The sequence below is a fragment of the Ctenopharyngodon idella genome, chromosome 7 (genome assembly GCF_019924925.1).
Source record: "Ctenopharyngodon idella isolate HZGC_01 chromosome 7, HZGC01, whole genome shotgun sequence".
Lineage (NCBI taxonomy): Eukaryota > Metazoa > Chordata > Actinopteri > Cypriniformes > Xenocyprididae > Ctenopharyngodon > Ctenopharyngodon idella.
Window position 1 is genome coordinate 46,851,333 of NC_067226.1, and position 14,046 is coordinate 46,865,378.

Here is a 14,046-nt window from a genome sequence, read left to right on the forward strand (position 1 = left end):
AGTGAATTATTCATTCTAGTGTGTGTTTCGCTTTAAAACGCGAGCTCAGTCATATTCTGTGATTGTTTCTGAAGAGTGCGAGCATTCACGCATCGCGCTGTGTGAAATACAGACTGAACAGAATGTCAAAGCATCACACTACTGTATGGTCAAATGATTTGCAAACTACATTTCTTAGCTGGATAAAGCAAACCAGCGTCTCGCTAGTAAAGTTTTGATAGATGAAGATTGCAGTCAAGGTAAAAGACGATTGTGGTGACGTACAGTTGTACAGTAAGCATGCACAAATCTGTTATATTGACGCGCAGACAAACCTTTTATCGACGCACTGATTGCATATTGTATTTATGCACAGACACATTTCACTACATTGTTTCCACACACATTCAGGATAATGTTTGGATTTGTCATGTGTATGTTACTGTGTTTAGTAATTCTGAATGGATCTGTGTACTGTAGTAGGTAAATGCAGTCAGGTCAAGGTGGTTGGTTTAGGGTTTTTTTTTTTTTTGGCATCTCCACGTGGTTCTGTTTGGTATCGTAATTTGACCTGTCAAAAAATGTAAACAAGCTTTTTGCTGTTGCACTGTACACATACCAAGGTGCAAGTATATTTAACCACTTACATGACTCAGCCGAATGCACGAGCGCTCTCCAGCACTCTTCTTCATGAGCATTTGAGTGTGTGGTTAAAAACTAGCCTAGAGCGCCATCTGCTGTTAAAACTAAGCTCAGAATCGATTAGAGAGAGAAAATATCAGAATCATTGTATCGTGAATCGAGATTCGAGAATCAATGTATTGTTCCAGCCCTATGAATTATGAAATGTTTTTTTTCTGTTATGTTTTCTTTTTTTAATGAGTGCTTTGGTGTGCATTAATGTATGAATTATATGGACTTCTTTATATCATTTGGTTATTTGGTGTCTTTTTGGAGTCTCCAAGTTTCCTTTTTTTTTTTTTTTTTTTTTTTTTGGAAATACACCTAAATTTACCTTGAAAAAAAGCTAAAATACTGTTTTGTGAGAATCGCTTTTAATCTGATGGCTTACTTTGCTGGATATAGAAAATGATGACAAAATGAACATGTTAAACAAAATAAACGGTGTCCACTTAATTTCATGATAAGTGAAACTGCAATTAATCGCACAAAAGGGTGCAACTGAATTTTTTTTAATCTTTTGACAGCCCTAATTTGAATTTAATATTGAGTAAAAAGGGTCTATGGACATGTTATAAGTCAACTACTCAGTAAATAGAATATATAGAATAGTTTTTCAATTATATCACCCAGCCCTAATAACAGGATTGAATTATGAAGGAATGTTTCCAACAGGAAGGAATAATAAATCTTTTTTATTATTATTATGTTGTGTTTTGTTTTGTATGACCCGAGCTACCTCCATCAAGCAGACCTATTGTGAGCCCGCTGTCCTCGGAGGGCAAGAGAAATGAGTGCATGCTCTGAGCTGGAGAGGTCATGCTGGGGCGCGAGTGCTCAGAACAGGGGCTCCGCTGAGGGGACAGAGGCGGGCTGCCCGAGAAGCATGCATGCTGGACTGAACCCACAGAGAGGGCGGTTAGTGAAAGACAGACGCCCAAAATGACATCATGCAGGAAAGCAAGACAGGTGCAAGATGGATGGGCAGAGACATGAGGGCTTCAGCTCTGAATCCAATCAATGATTCTGTTATATATGTGTGGCTGAAGAGGTATGCGTTTTCATAACCGCAACTGTAAAATTTAACAGGCTGCTCGACAGAAGCCCTCATGTCCTGGCCCAGGGTGCATGGAGTGAGGAGACGAGATGAAGGAAAGGCAGCCTTACTGTATTTCTCCTCTTTGCACCTCTGCAGGATCTCTAAGCTTCTCTGATGCACAGGGTGATGCAGAAAACTAAAGCTATCCACACTTTTCACAACTGGAGCAGCAGCATCATGCCCTTAGGAAGCCAAAAAAAAAAACCAAAAAAACAAACAACACACACAAGAAAGAGAGAAGAGAGAGAAAAGACAGATTAAATAGGGAGAAATAAGATGTGCTTGTCTACAAGAGTTGTCACGCGAAGCCAAACGTTGACTATCAGCATAAAGTCTGGTTTACATTACATGGATGTGATTTTTGGTATTCACACATCAGATTTGGGCCACAGTGAAATGCAGTGCGAAGGCAACCCATAAGGCAGTGGGGCAGCACTCACAGTTCAAACTCACCGCTCTGTGTGAGGCATCGAAGCATAGATAAACTGCTAATGTTCAAACTTGTAATTAAGGAAGAAAGGCACATAGATACTGAAAAGCTGGAGAGCAGAAGAATTCAAGCAAGAGGAGCTGGGCTAACATGGTGTGATTCGCTAGCCAACATACATACAAAATAGCTCTAATGTTTTACACTTACAATGTTAAGATGTTCTTGTACACAATAGCAAAATGTGACTGACTGACAAAAGACACAGAGCCCTGAAAATGAACAATTCTGTTAAATGTGAGAAAAGCCTGATAGACCAAAAAAAACAAAAAAACAAAACAAAACTACTGTTTGTAATGCCTGACCAAAAACACCAGTTATAGCAGATCACAAAATAAAATAAAATAATAAAATAAAATAAAAAAATAATTTGTCAAAGTTTGGGGTCAGTATTTTTTTTAAAGAATAAAATATGAAATAAAATTAAAAAAAAAAAAATTATACACTACCTTTCAAAAGGTTTGGGGTCAGTATTTTATTTATTTATTTATTTTTATTTATTTTTTTTTAAGAATAAAGTTCACCAAGGACTTAAATTGATCAAAAGTGACAGTAAAGACAATTCTAACATCATAAAAGTTTTAAAACACAAAAAATGTCTATAAGTATATAATATATGTGTGTGTATATATATATATATATATATATATATATATATATATATATATATATATATAATAAATAAATAAAGAATAAAGTTCACCAAGGACTCATTTATAAAAAAAAAAAAATAAAAAAAAATCACCAAGGACTTACTGAATTAATCAAAAATGACAGTAAAGACAATTCTAAAAAGACATTATAAAAGTTTTCTATTTCAAATAAATGCTGATATTTTTAACTTTCCCGGAAATAAAAAACAAACAAAAACAAAAATGTATAATGACAAAAATATGAAGTAGCACAACTGTTTTTAACATTGATAATAAGTAAATGTTTCTCAAATCAGCATATTAGAATGATTTCTGAAAGATCATGTGACACTGAAGATGCTGAAAATTCATCTTTGCATCACATAAATAAATTTTAACAAAAAATGGAAAACAGTTCTGTTACAGTAAATTGTAATAATATTTCACAATATTATTTTATAATAATACAAAAAAAAAAAAAAAATTAAACTAAATTAAAGTAAATTACTGTCATGATGCCTAAAAAAAGTATACACTACTGTTCAAAAGTTTGGGGTCCGTAATATATATATGGAAAAACTAAAGTAAATTGTAATAATATTTTACAATATTACCGTTTACTGTATTTTTGATCAAATAAACGCATCCTTGGTGAGCAGAAGAGACTTCAAAACATCATAAAATCACCTCCAAACTTTTGGATGGAAGCATGTTTCAATGAGAGCATGATACTCTATGACAGCATGATGTTTGGTATATGCTAATTGTTTTACATACAGTATTAATCATAACTTAACTGGAAAAGATAAAAGTTATTTAGAACAGCTTCAGGTATACCATGCAATATATAATTAATAATAAAATGCATTAACTGAAGTATTTTGATGCTTAGAACTACATTGATCAAAGTCAATTTGTATGATTTGTAATTAGGCACAGAAAAAAAACTATATTTTCAGGAATCATTTATTGGTCCAGGAGGGGTCGTGGATTTGGCAGTGTGACATGTACTGCCTGAAGAATCTTCAGTACAAACTACAAGCATGTGACCGGAAAACACGTGCACGTTTAATTTGACTCACCGCTGCGTTTCTCCACATGTCTCTTCCCAGCGTCCCTGAAGGCCACCATGGCTCTGAAGTAAGCCCTGAGTACAGCCCAGCGGAAGGTGGCCACTGGGTCAATACCGATCAGGCCACAGATGAAGGCGTTCTTACTGCTCTTGAGAAGCGCGACGATGTCCGGCCGCATGTGGTCCGTATTCTTCTCCCTGAAGTCCTGAAACAGCAGGTCAAACAGACAGTCAGATGACTGAACCTGCTCTATCAGCCAACAATACAGGCTCATCTACTCAATGAAGCCAATGAAACATCAGTGAGGAGAGAAAGCGTGGCCCGCACAGACCCATTATGTAACGCATGAACAAAGGCTTTATATTGTAAATAAGAGGATCAGCTACTCATGACTGTCAAACTCTGCCAAACTTGAGTCGGGTTTACACTCTGTCACTTTTTTCCCGTTCTTTTATGATTGTTGCTTGTCAAATTGTAAGTTATGACATCATTTTGGGTAAAAGCCAATGCCGACTGTACTAACATTTAAGTCAAAATGTTCAATACACATTTTAGCAAAGTCCTGGTGCTACTGCTGCCAAAGATTTACCTGGAAAACAAAACATTCGGTTTTAAGGCTTTAGCAAAAACGAGTGTGCAGTGCTAGATCTCTCATTATACTAAAGCCACACATCGCCAGACCTTGATTTGTTAACATAAACAGTGGGATGCTGGGACTTCACACAGTTACTCATTATGTACTATAAATAAAGAGTCATGTGACAAAGGCATCACACCCTCATTACATTTAATGGCCGTGGAGGTCAAACAACAATCAACTCTGTATCAACTGCACTGTGGGAAGGATGTGCTGAATTCAGAACCGCACACTACTCTTACTATTTCTGGCATAGAAAGATACGGTAAAAATAGTAAGAGTAGTATGCTAGTATGCGGTCCTGAATTCAGCAATGGTGACTGGGATTTTGCCAAATAGTATATGGTGCAAAATTGGTGCAAACTGCTGTCCCACAACCAAAAAACACATTTAAAAAGCATTTAAGTATTTAAATTTTAGATGTTTACTAAGATCCTCCTATTATCTATTGAATCATACAATAATATTTAAAATATCAGTAATCTTATAAAATCATCATTTATTGGGTACTTCCAATTGGGAGGAGGCTGTCCCGAACCCTAACCCCTAAATTTCAACTTGTGAAAATATATATATATATTTTTTTTTTTTTTTTTTTTTTTTTTTAAGTGAAGTTAAAAAAAATATTTATTTTATATTTTAATTTTAAATCATGACACTTGTGGCCCGCATTTCCATGTCACTACCGAAACGTTTCGGTTGTGACATCATTGTTTTTTGGGTGTTATTCCATTAAATTGAGTTTTTCTGTGCACAACTGTTCAGAATTGTGTTAGCGAACCATGTGCTGATTAGCATTTTTGAGCTAGACTCAAAAGTATCTAAAATTGTCACTACCGAAACAGTCACAACCGAAACATGTCATCATTGTTTTGGTAGTGACAAAAGGGAACACATAATCATTTATTTGGGGGAAATAAACAAAATTTTAGTACAGTTATGCAAATCATTAGTATTTTAATATGCTTTAGTGTTTTAGTATGCGAGTTAAAATTCAGTAACGTGATGTGGTCACTACCGACACATTACTGTCACTACCGAAAATGTGCGGTCACGACCGAAACATGGGATGTTTTGTCAAAAATAAAGTATATTGAATGATCAGCCAAGATGTTATTATAGTGTTTGGTTCAATGTTTATTCAAACTAATGAATCCTTCACTTTGAAATCAGTCTGATAAACTTTATGCCTTTTACAAAGAAAGATTGGATTCAAAATACAACAAATCTCATAAATTACACTTGAAATATTGTTAAAATTGTAATTGTTATTGATTTACCTGTCAAAACTATTTTTAAAAATAGCAAAAAATATATTTACAAGGTAGAAAATCTTAATAGGTCAATGTAACGCTTATTAAATTATTTGTAATTGTGATTCTAAAATTTTCTGAAAATACAAAATGAATATTAACTGCACAATTACTAGAAATGTGTACCTTGGATATTATACAATTTACATACAAAATTTATGGAATTTTTTTTTCCCAATACGTTTCCAACTCTGACTTTGTACCAATTCTGCAGAATGGCCCATATAGGTCATTCCTGGGATTTGGCAATATTTCAGTCCCTGAGGCACTTCACTGAATTTGTACTTAGAAAATATTTTACAAAACGTGCACAATGTCTATAATTTTTGGCAATATTATAAGTGTTTATTTGTGTCACTTTCTTGTGAAAAATATTTTTCTAAAAAAAATTTCATTTACCAGAAATGACATCATTCAGGTCTCTTTAACAGTGGTGCAGAAGAAGACAAGTAGTATTATACGTTTTATTCATATTTTTGAGGCGTATTATAGTCAGGGAGGGTACTGTCACACTTAACTCAACCCCATCACATAAAATTTAGATGGAAAATTATTATTTTTCAAAAGTGTATTTTAATCCATTCAGTATATACAATGTGCTTATTGCCATTGCTGTCTACTCTACAAGAGGAGCAGTGTCCATTTTTAGCAAAAAACTTAACCTCATAACATATCTGTATGTTTTGGGGTTGAAAACTTGTGACAGGGTTGAGCTTTTAGCTTCATTTATGAATAATTTTAATAATAAAATTATTTAATAAAAAATGATCATAAATGTTACATTTGTAGGTAGGTAGATAGATATATGTTTTATAGCAAGTTTTGTGTAAAATCCTTTTTAAACCAATTCCATTTTGTCCGTAAAAGGTGTTTAAATCTGAAAAAAAAAAAAAATGAAAATAATAAAAGGCCTTTAAAGCCTGAGGTGGGAAAATATGATTTGTTGAAGGTTTGATATGTGCCTAATGACGTGGGGTATTTAGAAAATTAATTATATGTAGTTTAAAAACTACAAAATCCAAGTTGAAATATTACAGAATCCCAGGAATGACCCTGGATCAACATCTTTGTTATTCCCAGTATTCATACTATGGCATCTTCGCATCTGGTTCGTTTTTCTTCGGAACATGGCACATTTTCTCCCTTAGTTCAGTCCAGTGAGGCATATATGAACACGGAAATCACACTCGGATCCACACCGAAATAACTGGTCCGAGATCACCTTAAAGTGTTCAAATCATAAACCTGAAAGAGGTCTGTGTGCAGCTCTATATAGCACTGACCTTCACTCCATATTTGACTTTCCCTGCATAGTGTTTAATGATGAAGGCCGGCTCCATGACTGCAGGAAACTCAATATAGCCGTTTCCCTCATGCTGCCGCTTGAACTTGTCCAGGAGGGTCTGATTGGTGGCCTGTGGAAAGCTGTAACATACAGAGAGAGCATTAGAGCGGCTGCACAATACTGCAGAAAAACTATTTGGAAATAATGAGTCATTCTAAAAGGATTTTGTAGGGGAGTGAAACTGCATAGAAAATAATAAACAAATTACATCTTTGTTAAAGCTACAAAAGTGATTTTCTCTTTGTCTTTTCTTGTTTGACTAACATTAATGACACAGACAGCAGCAGATTTATTAGGCTGCTGTCACTTTAACACGGAATGCAGGAATCCAATATAATGATATGCATCTGTTTTCTTTCTAAATTGTTTACATTCACTTAAGACATAATTGGCCACGTTTACAAGGATACTCGCAGAGACGGGCATTTTGATACAATTTTGCGTGTGCGTGTCCATTAAAGCAGAAAAAGACGAGAAAGAGAACTGAATGTTTGCTTAAGCAATTCTATAATTGGAGATACATTTTGCATTTCAAAAAGTTAGGGAAAAAAACTGTTTAGTAACAGAAAATCTTTACAGTATCTTATTGAAAACATTCAATTTTAATAATTCAGTGCTTGCCGAACACAAGTTATTTCCTTTTTTTTAAATGCTTTTTTACTTTTAACGAAAAAACAACAAACAACTGATTTATTTCTAGTATTGTTTGTCAACTCTGTTACTGTCAACACTGTTACTCTACCTTGGTAACAGAGTTTGACGGTAACAGAATTGAAAATTTTAAACTTTTTAGCCAAAAACTAAATGCTAAGAGCACATGGCACTAATGAAATCATGATTAAAAGACTTTTAAACAACCCACTGGTGTGATCAGCGATAAATTCTGTTTTCCTTTTGATATTGTGGTAACAATTTTGACATTTTACAAATTAAGAACTTTTTAGATTAAAATATTTTCTCAGAGAGAGCGCACACACTTTTCAGTGCTTCAGATCTTATCAGTGAGGGAAAGTGACATCATTTCCTGTATCTTACACAGCTGTGGGAGATAATTCCACTAATTTAAAGGCAAAGTATGGCACGGTAACAGAATTGACGCAAGATTTATGAACACGCATTTTTATAAGATAAAATTTACTTTTAAACAATTTAATGTTGTAGAATTAGGAAAATTACTATTTAAGGCTTTTATAAATAAAATAAATGAAATATTATCAAAAGAAAAGTAAAATAAAATATTTGATTACACAATGATACATGACAGATACAAGAAATCATGATTTTCAGCTACATAAGACACTTTTTACAGAAAATATTGTATTGTTACGGCCTGCAACATCGTGTGATCCATGACATATTATTAAAGTAATTAAAAATATAACCATTTGAAAAAAGCAGAAAAAAATAATGACTTACCTGCAATTATAGAATCACCCTTCGTTCGCTTGAATGCTTTAAACTCGCTTGAATTTTTAGGACTTGAAACACGTGCAAACGATAAACTTTCACTCTATGATGGTTAAACTTCCCAATTAATCCGCAAATCACACGCGTTCCAAACTGTGGGAACCTGTCCATACGGATCACGGAACAACTACGATCCCTACTTGACATCACAATGTTTGCTTTTTAATTGAAACACTTTGCCTCTTTTGGAAGTTCGCTGAGGCCCCTAGTGAGAAGCTGAGAGTGAAAGTGCTCATCCAGAGAGCATGACTGATTTTCTGGAGACAGTATATTATAAACCTGTGCAGTTCCTCTGGCCTTGAGAAGAATGAGAGCTGCTGCCAAAACTTCAGAGAAAGCAACACAGCCACAGGAAGAGGAAGAATGAGACATTAGAGATTTGAGCTATGAGGAACACTGATGTGGAGAGTCAGGTTTCCAGCTATTTTAGGCAGAGAGAACCTTTTTTTTTTTTTTTTTTTTTTTAGGTTACTACCATAATGAGATATTTTTATTTGTTTTACTTGATTTACAGGTAAAACAATCATGTATATTTCGTATTTACATTCAGAAGTTCCATGTTGGTCTATCTAGCAGTAAACTACACAGTACTTTTTTCTCATACTTTCATTGTGAAGCCCCTCTGCAGTGTTTCCCCTAGATGTATAAGAAGCGTACAGTTTAAAAGGGCAGACGTACTTGCATTCTTCGTCCAGTAGATGGAGCAGTGCTGTGGGCTTCTTGCTGATGAGGTTGATGCAGCCGGTGTTATCGATGTAATCGATGTTATGCCAGGCAATGCCTTCTGCTCGGTACTCTTCCTGTGAGAAATACAAAAAAATAGTTATGAGTCGTCGACAAAGATTGACAACAGGGTTCCTGATTGTTTAAAGGGGTCCTTGATTATGATTTCACTTTTTTAACTTTAGTTAGTGTGTAATGTTGCTGTTTGAGTATAAACAACATCTGCAAAGTTACGACGCTCAAAGTTCAATGCAAAGAGAGATATTTTCTTTTACAGAATTCTGTTTAAGGACTACAACAAACGGCTGGTAGGGACTACAACGAGCTTCATGGTGAGGCCATGTTGGGCTGCTTTAGAGAAGAGGAAGAGTTGTTGTAGTAGAGTGTTGTTGACATGCCGTCATTTCACGCCGGACTGCTTCACAAACAAACGCTGGATTTGCACAAAAGATTAACATGACGGCACATGCTAGTGGATGAGTTGAATCAACTCCACAGCAACTACATAAATTTATCCACTAACCATTCAGAAACGTCCAGTTTCATTCTAAAAGTTGTAACTTCTTCCTGAGTCTCTCCATCAGTGTCGACTCCGGTTTGAACAATGTAAGGCTGAACACCGTTACTGACAATCCTCATTTTGGCTGCGTGACATTCTCCAGCTTTGTTGTTGTTGAGCGACCGAAGCGCGAGCTGTTAAAGCTCCGCCCTCTTCTGGAAAGGGGGCCGGGAGCAGCAGCTCATTTGCATTTATAGGGACACACAAAAAAGTCCCTCCAGCAGGAGTTATTCTCTCTATCAGTGTCACTGTTTCTGAACTCCCTGAAACGCCTCCTAAACACTCTCAAAGCGCTTGATCAATCACAACACACTGCTCCAGCCGACCAATCAGAGCACATTATGCTTTTCAGAAGGAGGGGCTTCATAGAGACAGGAACTAAACAGTGTTACTGACAGACTGGGAAGAGAGGAGCTGCAACAATGTCAAATATGAGAAAAATAATGAACATTCAAACATGAAAACCTGTTCTAGTAGAGCCCAAAAATGCAAACAAGAGTTTGTAAAAGGGTCCTCTTCAAAATTTGCTCAGATTTTAATGACCGTGAGAACTGTGTGTCATAACATGTTAGGATGTTTCAATCATCCTTTCATGTTCCAGAATGTTTATCACTACCAGAGTAACATGAGATGTGTTCGTAATGTAGCAAACGAACATCTCACAAAACCTGTTATAACTATACGGGTAATTCATTTTTGGCCTGCGGCTGAGACAACAAAGCAACAGGCTTGCAAAGTGTTTTCATGTTCCTCTGGAGGAGACTTCCTTTCGCCGGTCCGAGGTTTCGTGGTCTTTGCGGTTTAATAATATGAAAGACATTCTTAACATTTTGTTGCTTTTTTTCTCCTCAACTGTTTCCTTGGATCGCTGGGAAAGTAAATGAAACAATAAAGGATGTAATCCCAGTAGGGGTTCATACAATCAGAAGAATCTCTCTCCTGTTTAAAAGTATAAAATCAGCAGAACAAAGCAGTTGATCTACACTTCTAATTCAACTTCCTATGTAAGGAAGAGGAAGAAAAGAGGATTAGAATTACAAGAAACCTTCAGACTATAGATTTTTCAGCATGATAATATGGTATACAGTATAATCCTATTCATGGAAGCAAAGTTTGATAAAGATTGATGATTGTTTTTTCAATGAGAGATAAAAGAAAACAATGTTTTAAGCTCATGAATGTCTGTTCATAATGATATACAGAGAAAACAAGTTTAGCACTTACAGCAATGGGTTTGTTCAAATCCTCAAGCCACAGTATCAGCAATGGTAACAGTAATGCTTGTACTAATAATCTAACCCTCATCTAAAACTTCAGCAACCACATGCACTCTATTTGGCTGATGAAATGCACTCAAATAGCCTCCAAATCAAATAAAATGCATCTCCATAAATGGCACAATGAAAAAGCCCATTAATCCCTTTATAATCACGCTATTCTGACTTTATTTTACGTGATTCTGACTTTATAACTTGCAATCCTGACTTTATATCATGCAATCCTGACTTTATAACTCGCAATTCTGACTTGATATCACGCTATTCTGACTTTATAACTCGCAATCCTGACTCTTTAACTTGCAATTCTGACTTTATATCATGCAATTCTGACTTTGTCACTTAATTCTGACTTTATAACTCACAATCCTGACTTTATTTTACGTAATTCTAACTTTATAACTCGCAATTCTGACTTGATATCACGTAATTCTGACTTTATAACTTGCAATTCTGACTTTATAATCACGCTATTCTGACTTTATAACTTGCAATTCTGACTTTATAACTCGCAATCCTGACTTTATTTTACGTGATTCTGACTTTATAACTCGCAATCCTGACTCTTTACCTTGCAATTCTGACTTTATAATCACGCTATTCTGACTTTATAAGAAAAAAAGTCAGAATTTTGAGAAAAAGTAGCAATTACCTTTTTTATGTTTTATTTCATGGCAGAAACAAGCTTCCATACTAACCTCTTCAGCTACTAATACAAATACTACAACTGTAGGTTTGTCTGTTATTACTCAATTCAGGCAAACAATCTTAACTATTACAAGTTAACTTTTCTTTTTTCTCAGTCGAACATTAACTAATGGTCATAAACTATGAATCTGCGCATTCCATGTTTTGTGTAGATAACCTGGGTATGGTCTACATTAAACATTCACTGTTACCACACGGCATACTTGGCAGTACACTCAGGATGTGAATTCATTCCTGACATCTGAATCCAAGAGTTTCCAACTCTTAGAGCAATTAAAGCGTGGAACTTGGCAGATGCAGTAAAATTCCTGTACTTTTATCAAGGAACAAACAGCAAAACTGTTGTGGCAATTGGAATGATTCCTTTCAAAAATCCCATTAACAAGAACATCAAAAATCCTTTTAACAAAATTACCCAGAATCCCTCAGTGTGGATTCAGACTGAGCTCTCCATACAGTGCTGCGGGGATGACATATTATTTGTAGGCCAAAACCCAGAAATTAGTTAACATTTTAGCATTTCTGGATCCTTTTCCCCCCAAAGTCAATGGGTTTTTTTAACGGGTTTTTGGTTAAATGACTGAAATAAGGTCTGGGACTTTAAAAAGGTCTGTTAAAGCACTATAAGCAATGAACCAAGCCAACCAGCCACGAGGAGAATCACAATATTACATACTTTGCAAAGAATAAGCAAAAAAGTATTTGAAAATTGAACAAAAATACAAAACAGCTTTAGTGAGAGACAGAACTACAATTCCACGAAGCATTGTGAACAAAATATTCAAATTAAAAAGGATGGAGAAATATAAAACATAAGGAGACCAACTCGATTTCATCATTTGTGGTGCTTCATGGGAGTGGGCGGAGTCAAAGAGCTCTTTTGGCTTGTGGCAACACTCTGATTAGTGGAATTGCCTGTACAGCATCTTGGGTAATGTAGTTTTTCACCACAAATTCTGCATGATTATTTCATTTTTAACCCCTACTTTGGGTTCATTTTAAGCCAGCCATATAGCAATTTTTAAACAATATTTGGGATAAATAAAACTGCCCAGCATGTTGGGAAAACATGTTTAGCCAACCGCTGGGTTAAAACAACCCAGTCGCTGGGTTTGTCCATTTTCAACCCAACTCGAGTTGTTTTTAACCCAGCATTTTTTACAATGCAAAATGAAGCAGATAAGCAAATTTGACTTTGCTCACACTTTTAACAGGGATCATTTGTCACAAGAAGCAGAAATTAAGTGCTAACCCCACAAGTGATAGTCTGTTATTTACACATCTGCATAAAGCGACACGTCCGATGACGATGTGTGATTTATGTGGATAAATGTACCTTGTGTAAGCAAATCTGTCAAAGTGAGTTTATCAAATCTGGACACTGGACTGACTAGAAACTTAAACTAACAAACCCTCTTTGAGCAAACATATACTTTGAGGTGCGTCACAAAGGCACGGCTTTGACAGGCTGTCATTACCGTGATTGGTTGCCTCTTTAGTCATCCTGAGAGAACGACCTCATTGAGAAAGCACACATTATTACAGAGGCGCGATTCTTTGTCTGAGCTTGGAGTAAAGCAACTCTTTTTATTGTCTCATTATCAAACGGTTTATTTTGTGTGAAACTGCCACTATTAATGACGACCTACCTCACATGATCACACAGACGAAGGCATCCATCAACCCAAACCATTAAAGACTGCAGTAATGGTGACAATTCCATCGTTTTGTAGGATTTTGAAGGAAAGTTTATTACCATGAAACACAGAACTGGCGCACGCCCAAGTTTCTATGACATTCTGGTCCCTAAACTTACTAATGTTATAGTCTAAAGCAGGCACCAGTAATGAAAAACACATGTCCCTACATTTTTCCATCAATCTCCATCAGTAGAATATATAACCTGGACTGATTCAATGATGAATTCATGCACTTCAAGGGCGGTTGAAAGTAAAGATTGAAACCTTGAAATTTTGCCAAAAACATTCAGTCAGGCAATATGTGGGGTACTTAATTTATTCTGTGTGCAGTCAAAACAACTTGCTGGCAATAAATCAGTTATTAGG

General features: G+C 35.5%; 1 protein-coding gene across 11 annotated transcripts in view; it reads right to left on the reverse strand.

Annotated features, from left to right (window-relative positions):
- myo9aa (myosin IXAa) overlaps positions 1 to 14,046 on the reverse strand; it is a 142,923-nt gene that overhangs the window by 36,406 nt on the left and 92,471 nt on the right. For 10 of the 11 annotated variants that reach the window (XM_051899192.1, XM_051899191.1, XM_051899197.1 and 7 more), the window contains 4 exons: positions 9,392 to 9,513; positions 7,185 to 7,326; positions 3,961 to 4,156; positions 1,828 to 1,941 (listed from right to left, as the gene is read on the reverse strand). In XM_051899192.1, the coding sequence (XP_051755152.1) occupies positions 1,828 to 1,941; positions 3,961 to 4,156; positions 7,185 to 7,326; positions 9,392 to 9,513 (574 nt within the window). The remainder of the gene's footprint in view (positions 1 to 1,827; positions 1,942 to 3,960; positions 4,157 to 7,184; positions 7,327 to 9,391; positions 9,514 to 14,046) is intronic. The other variant, XM_051899194.1, reaches the window with a different exon arrangement.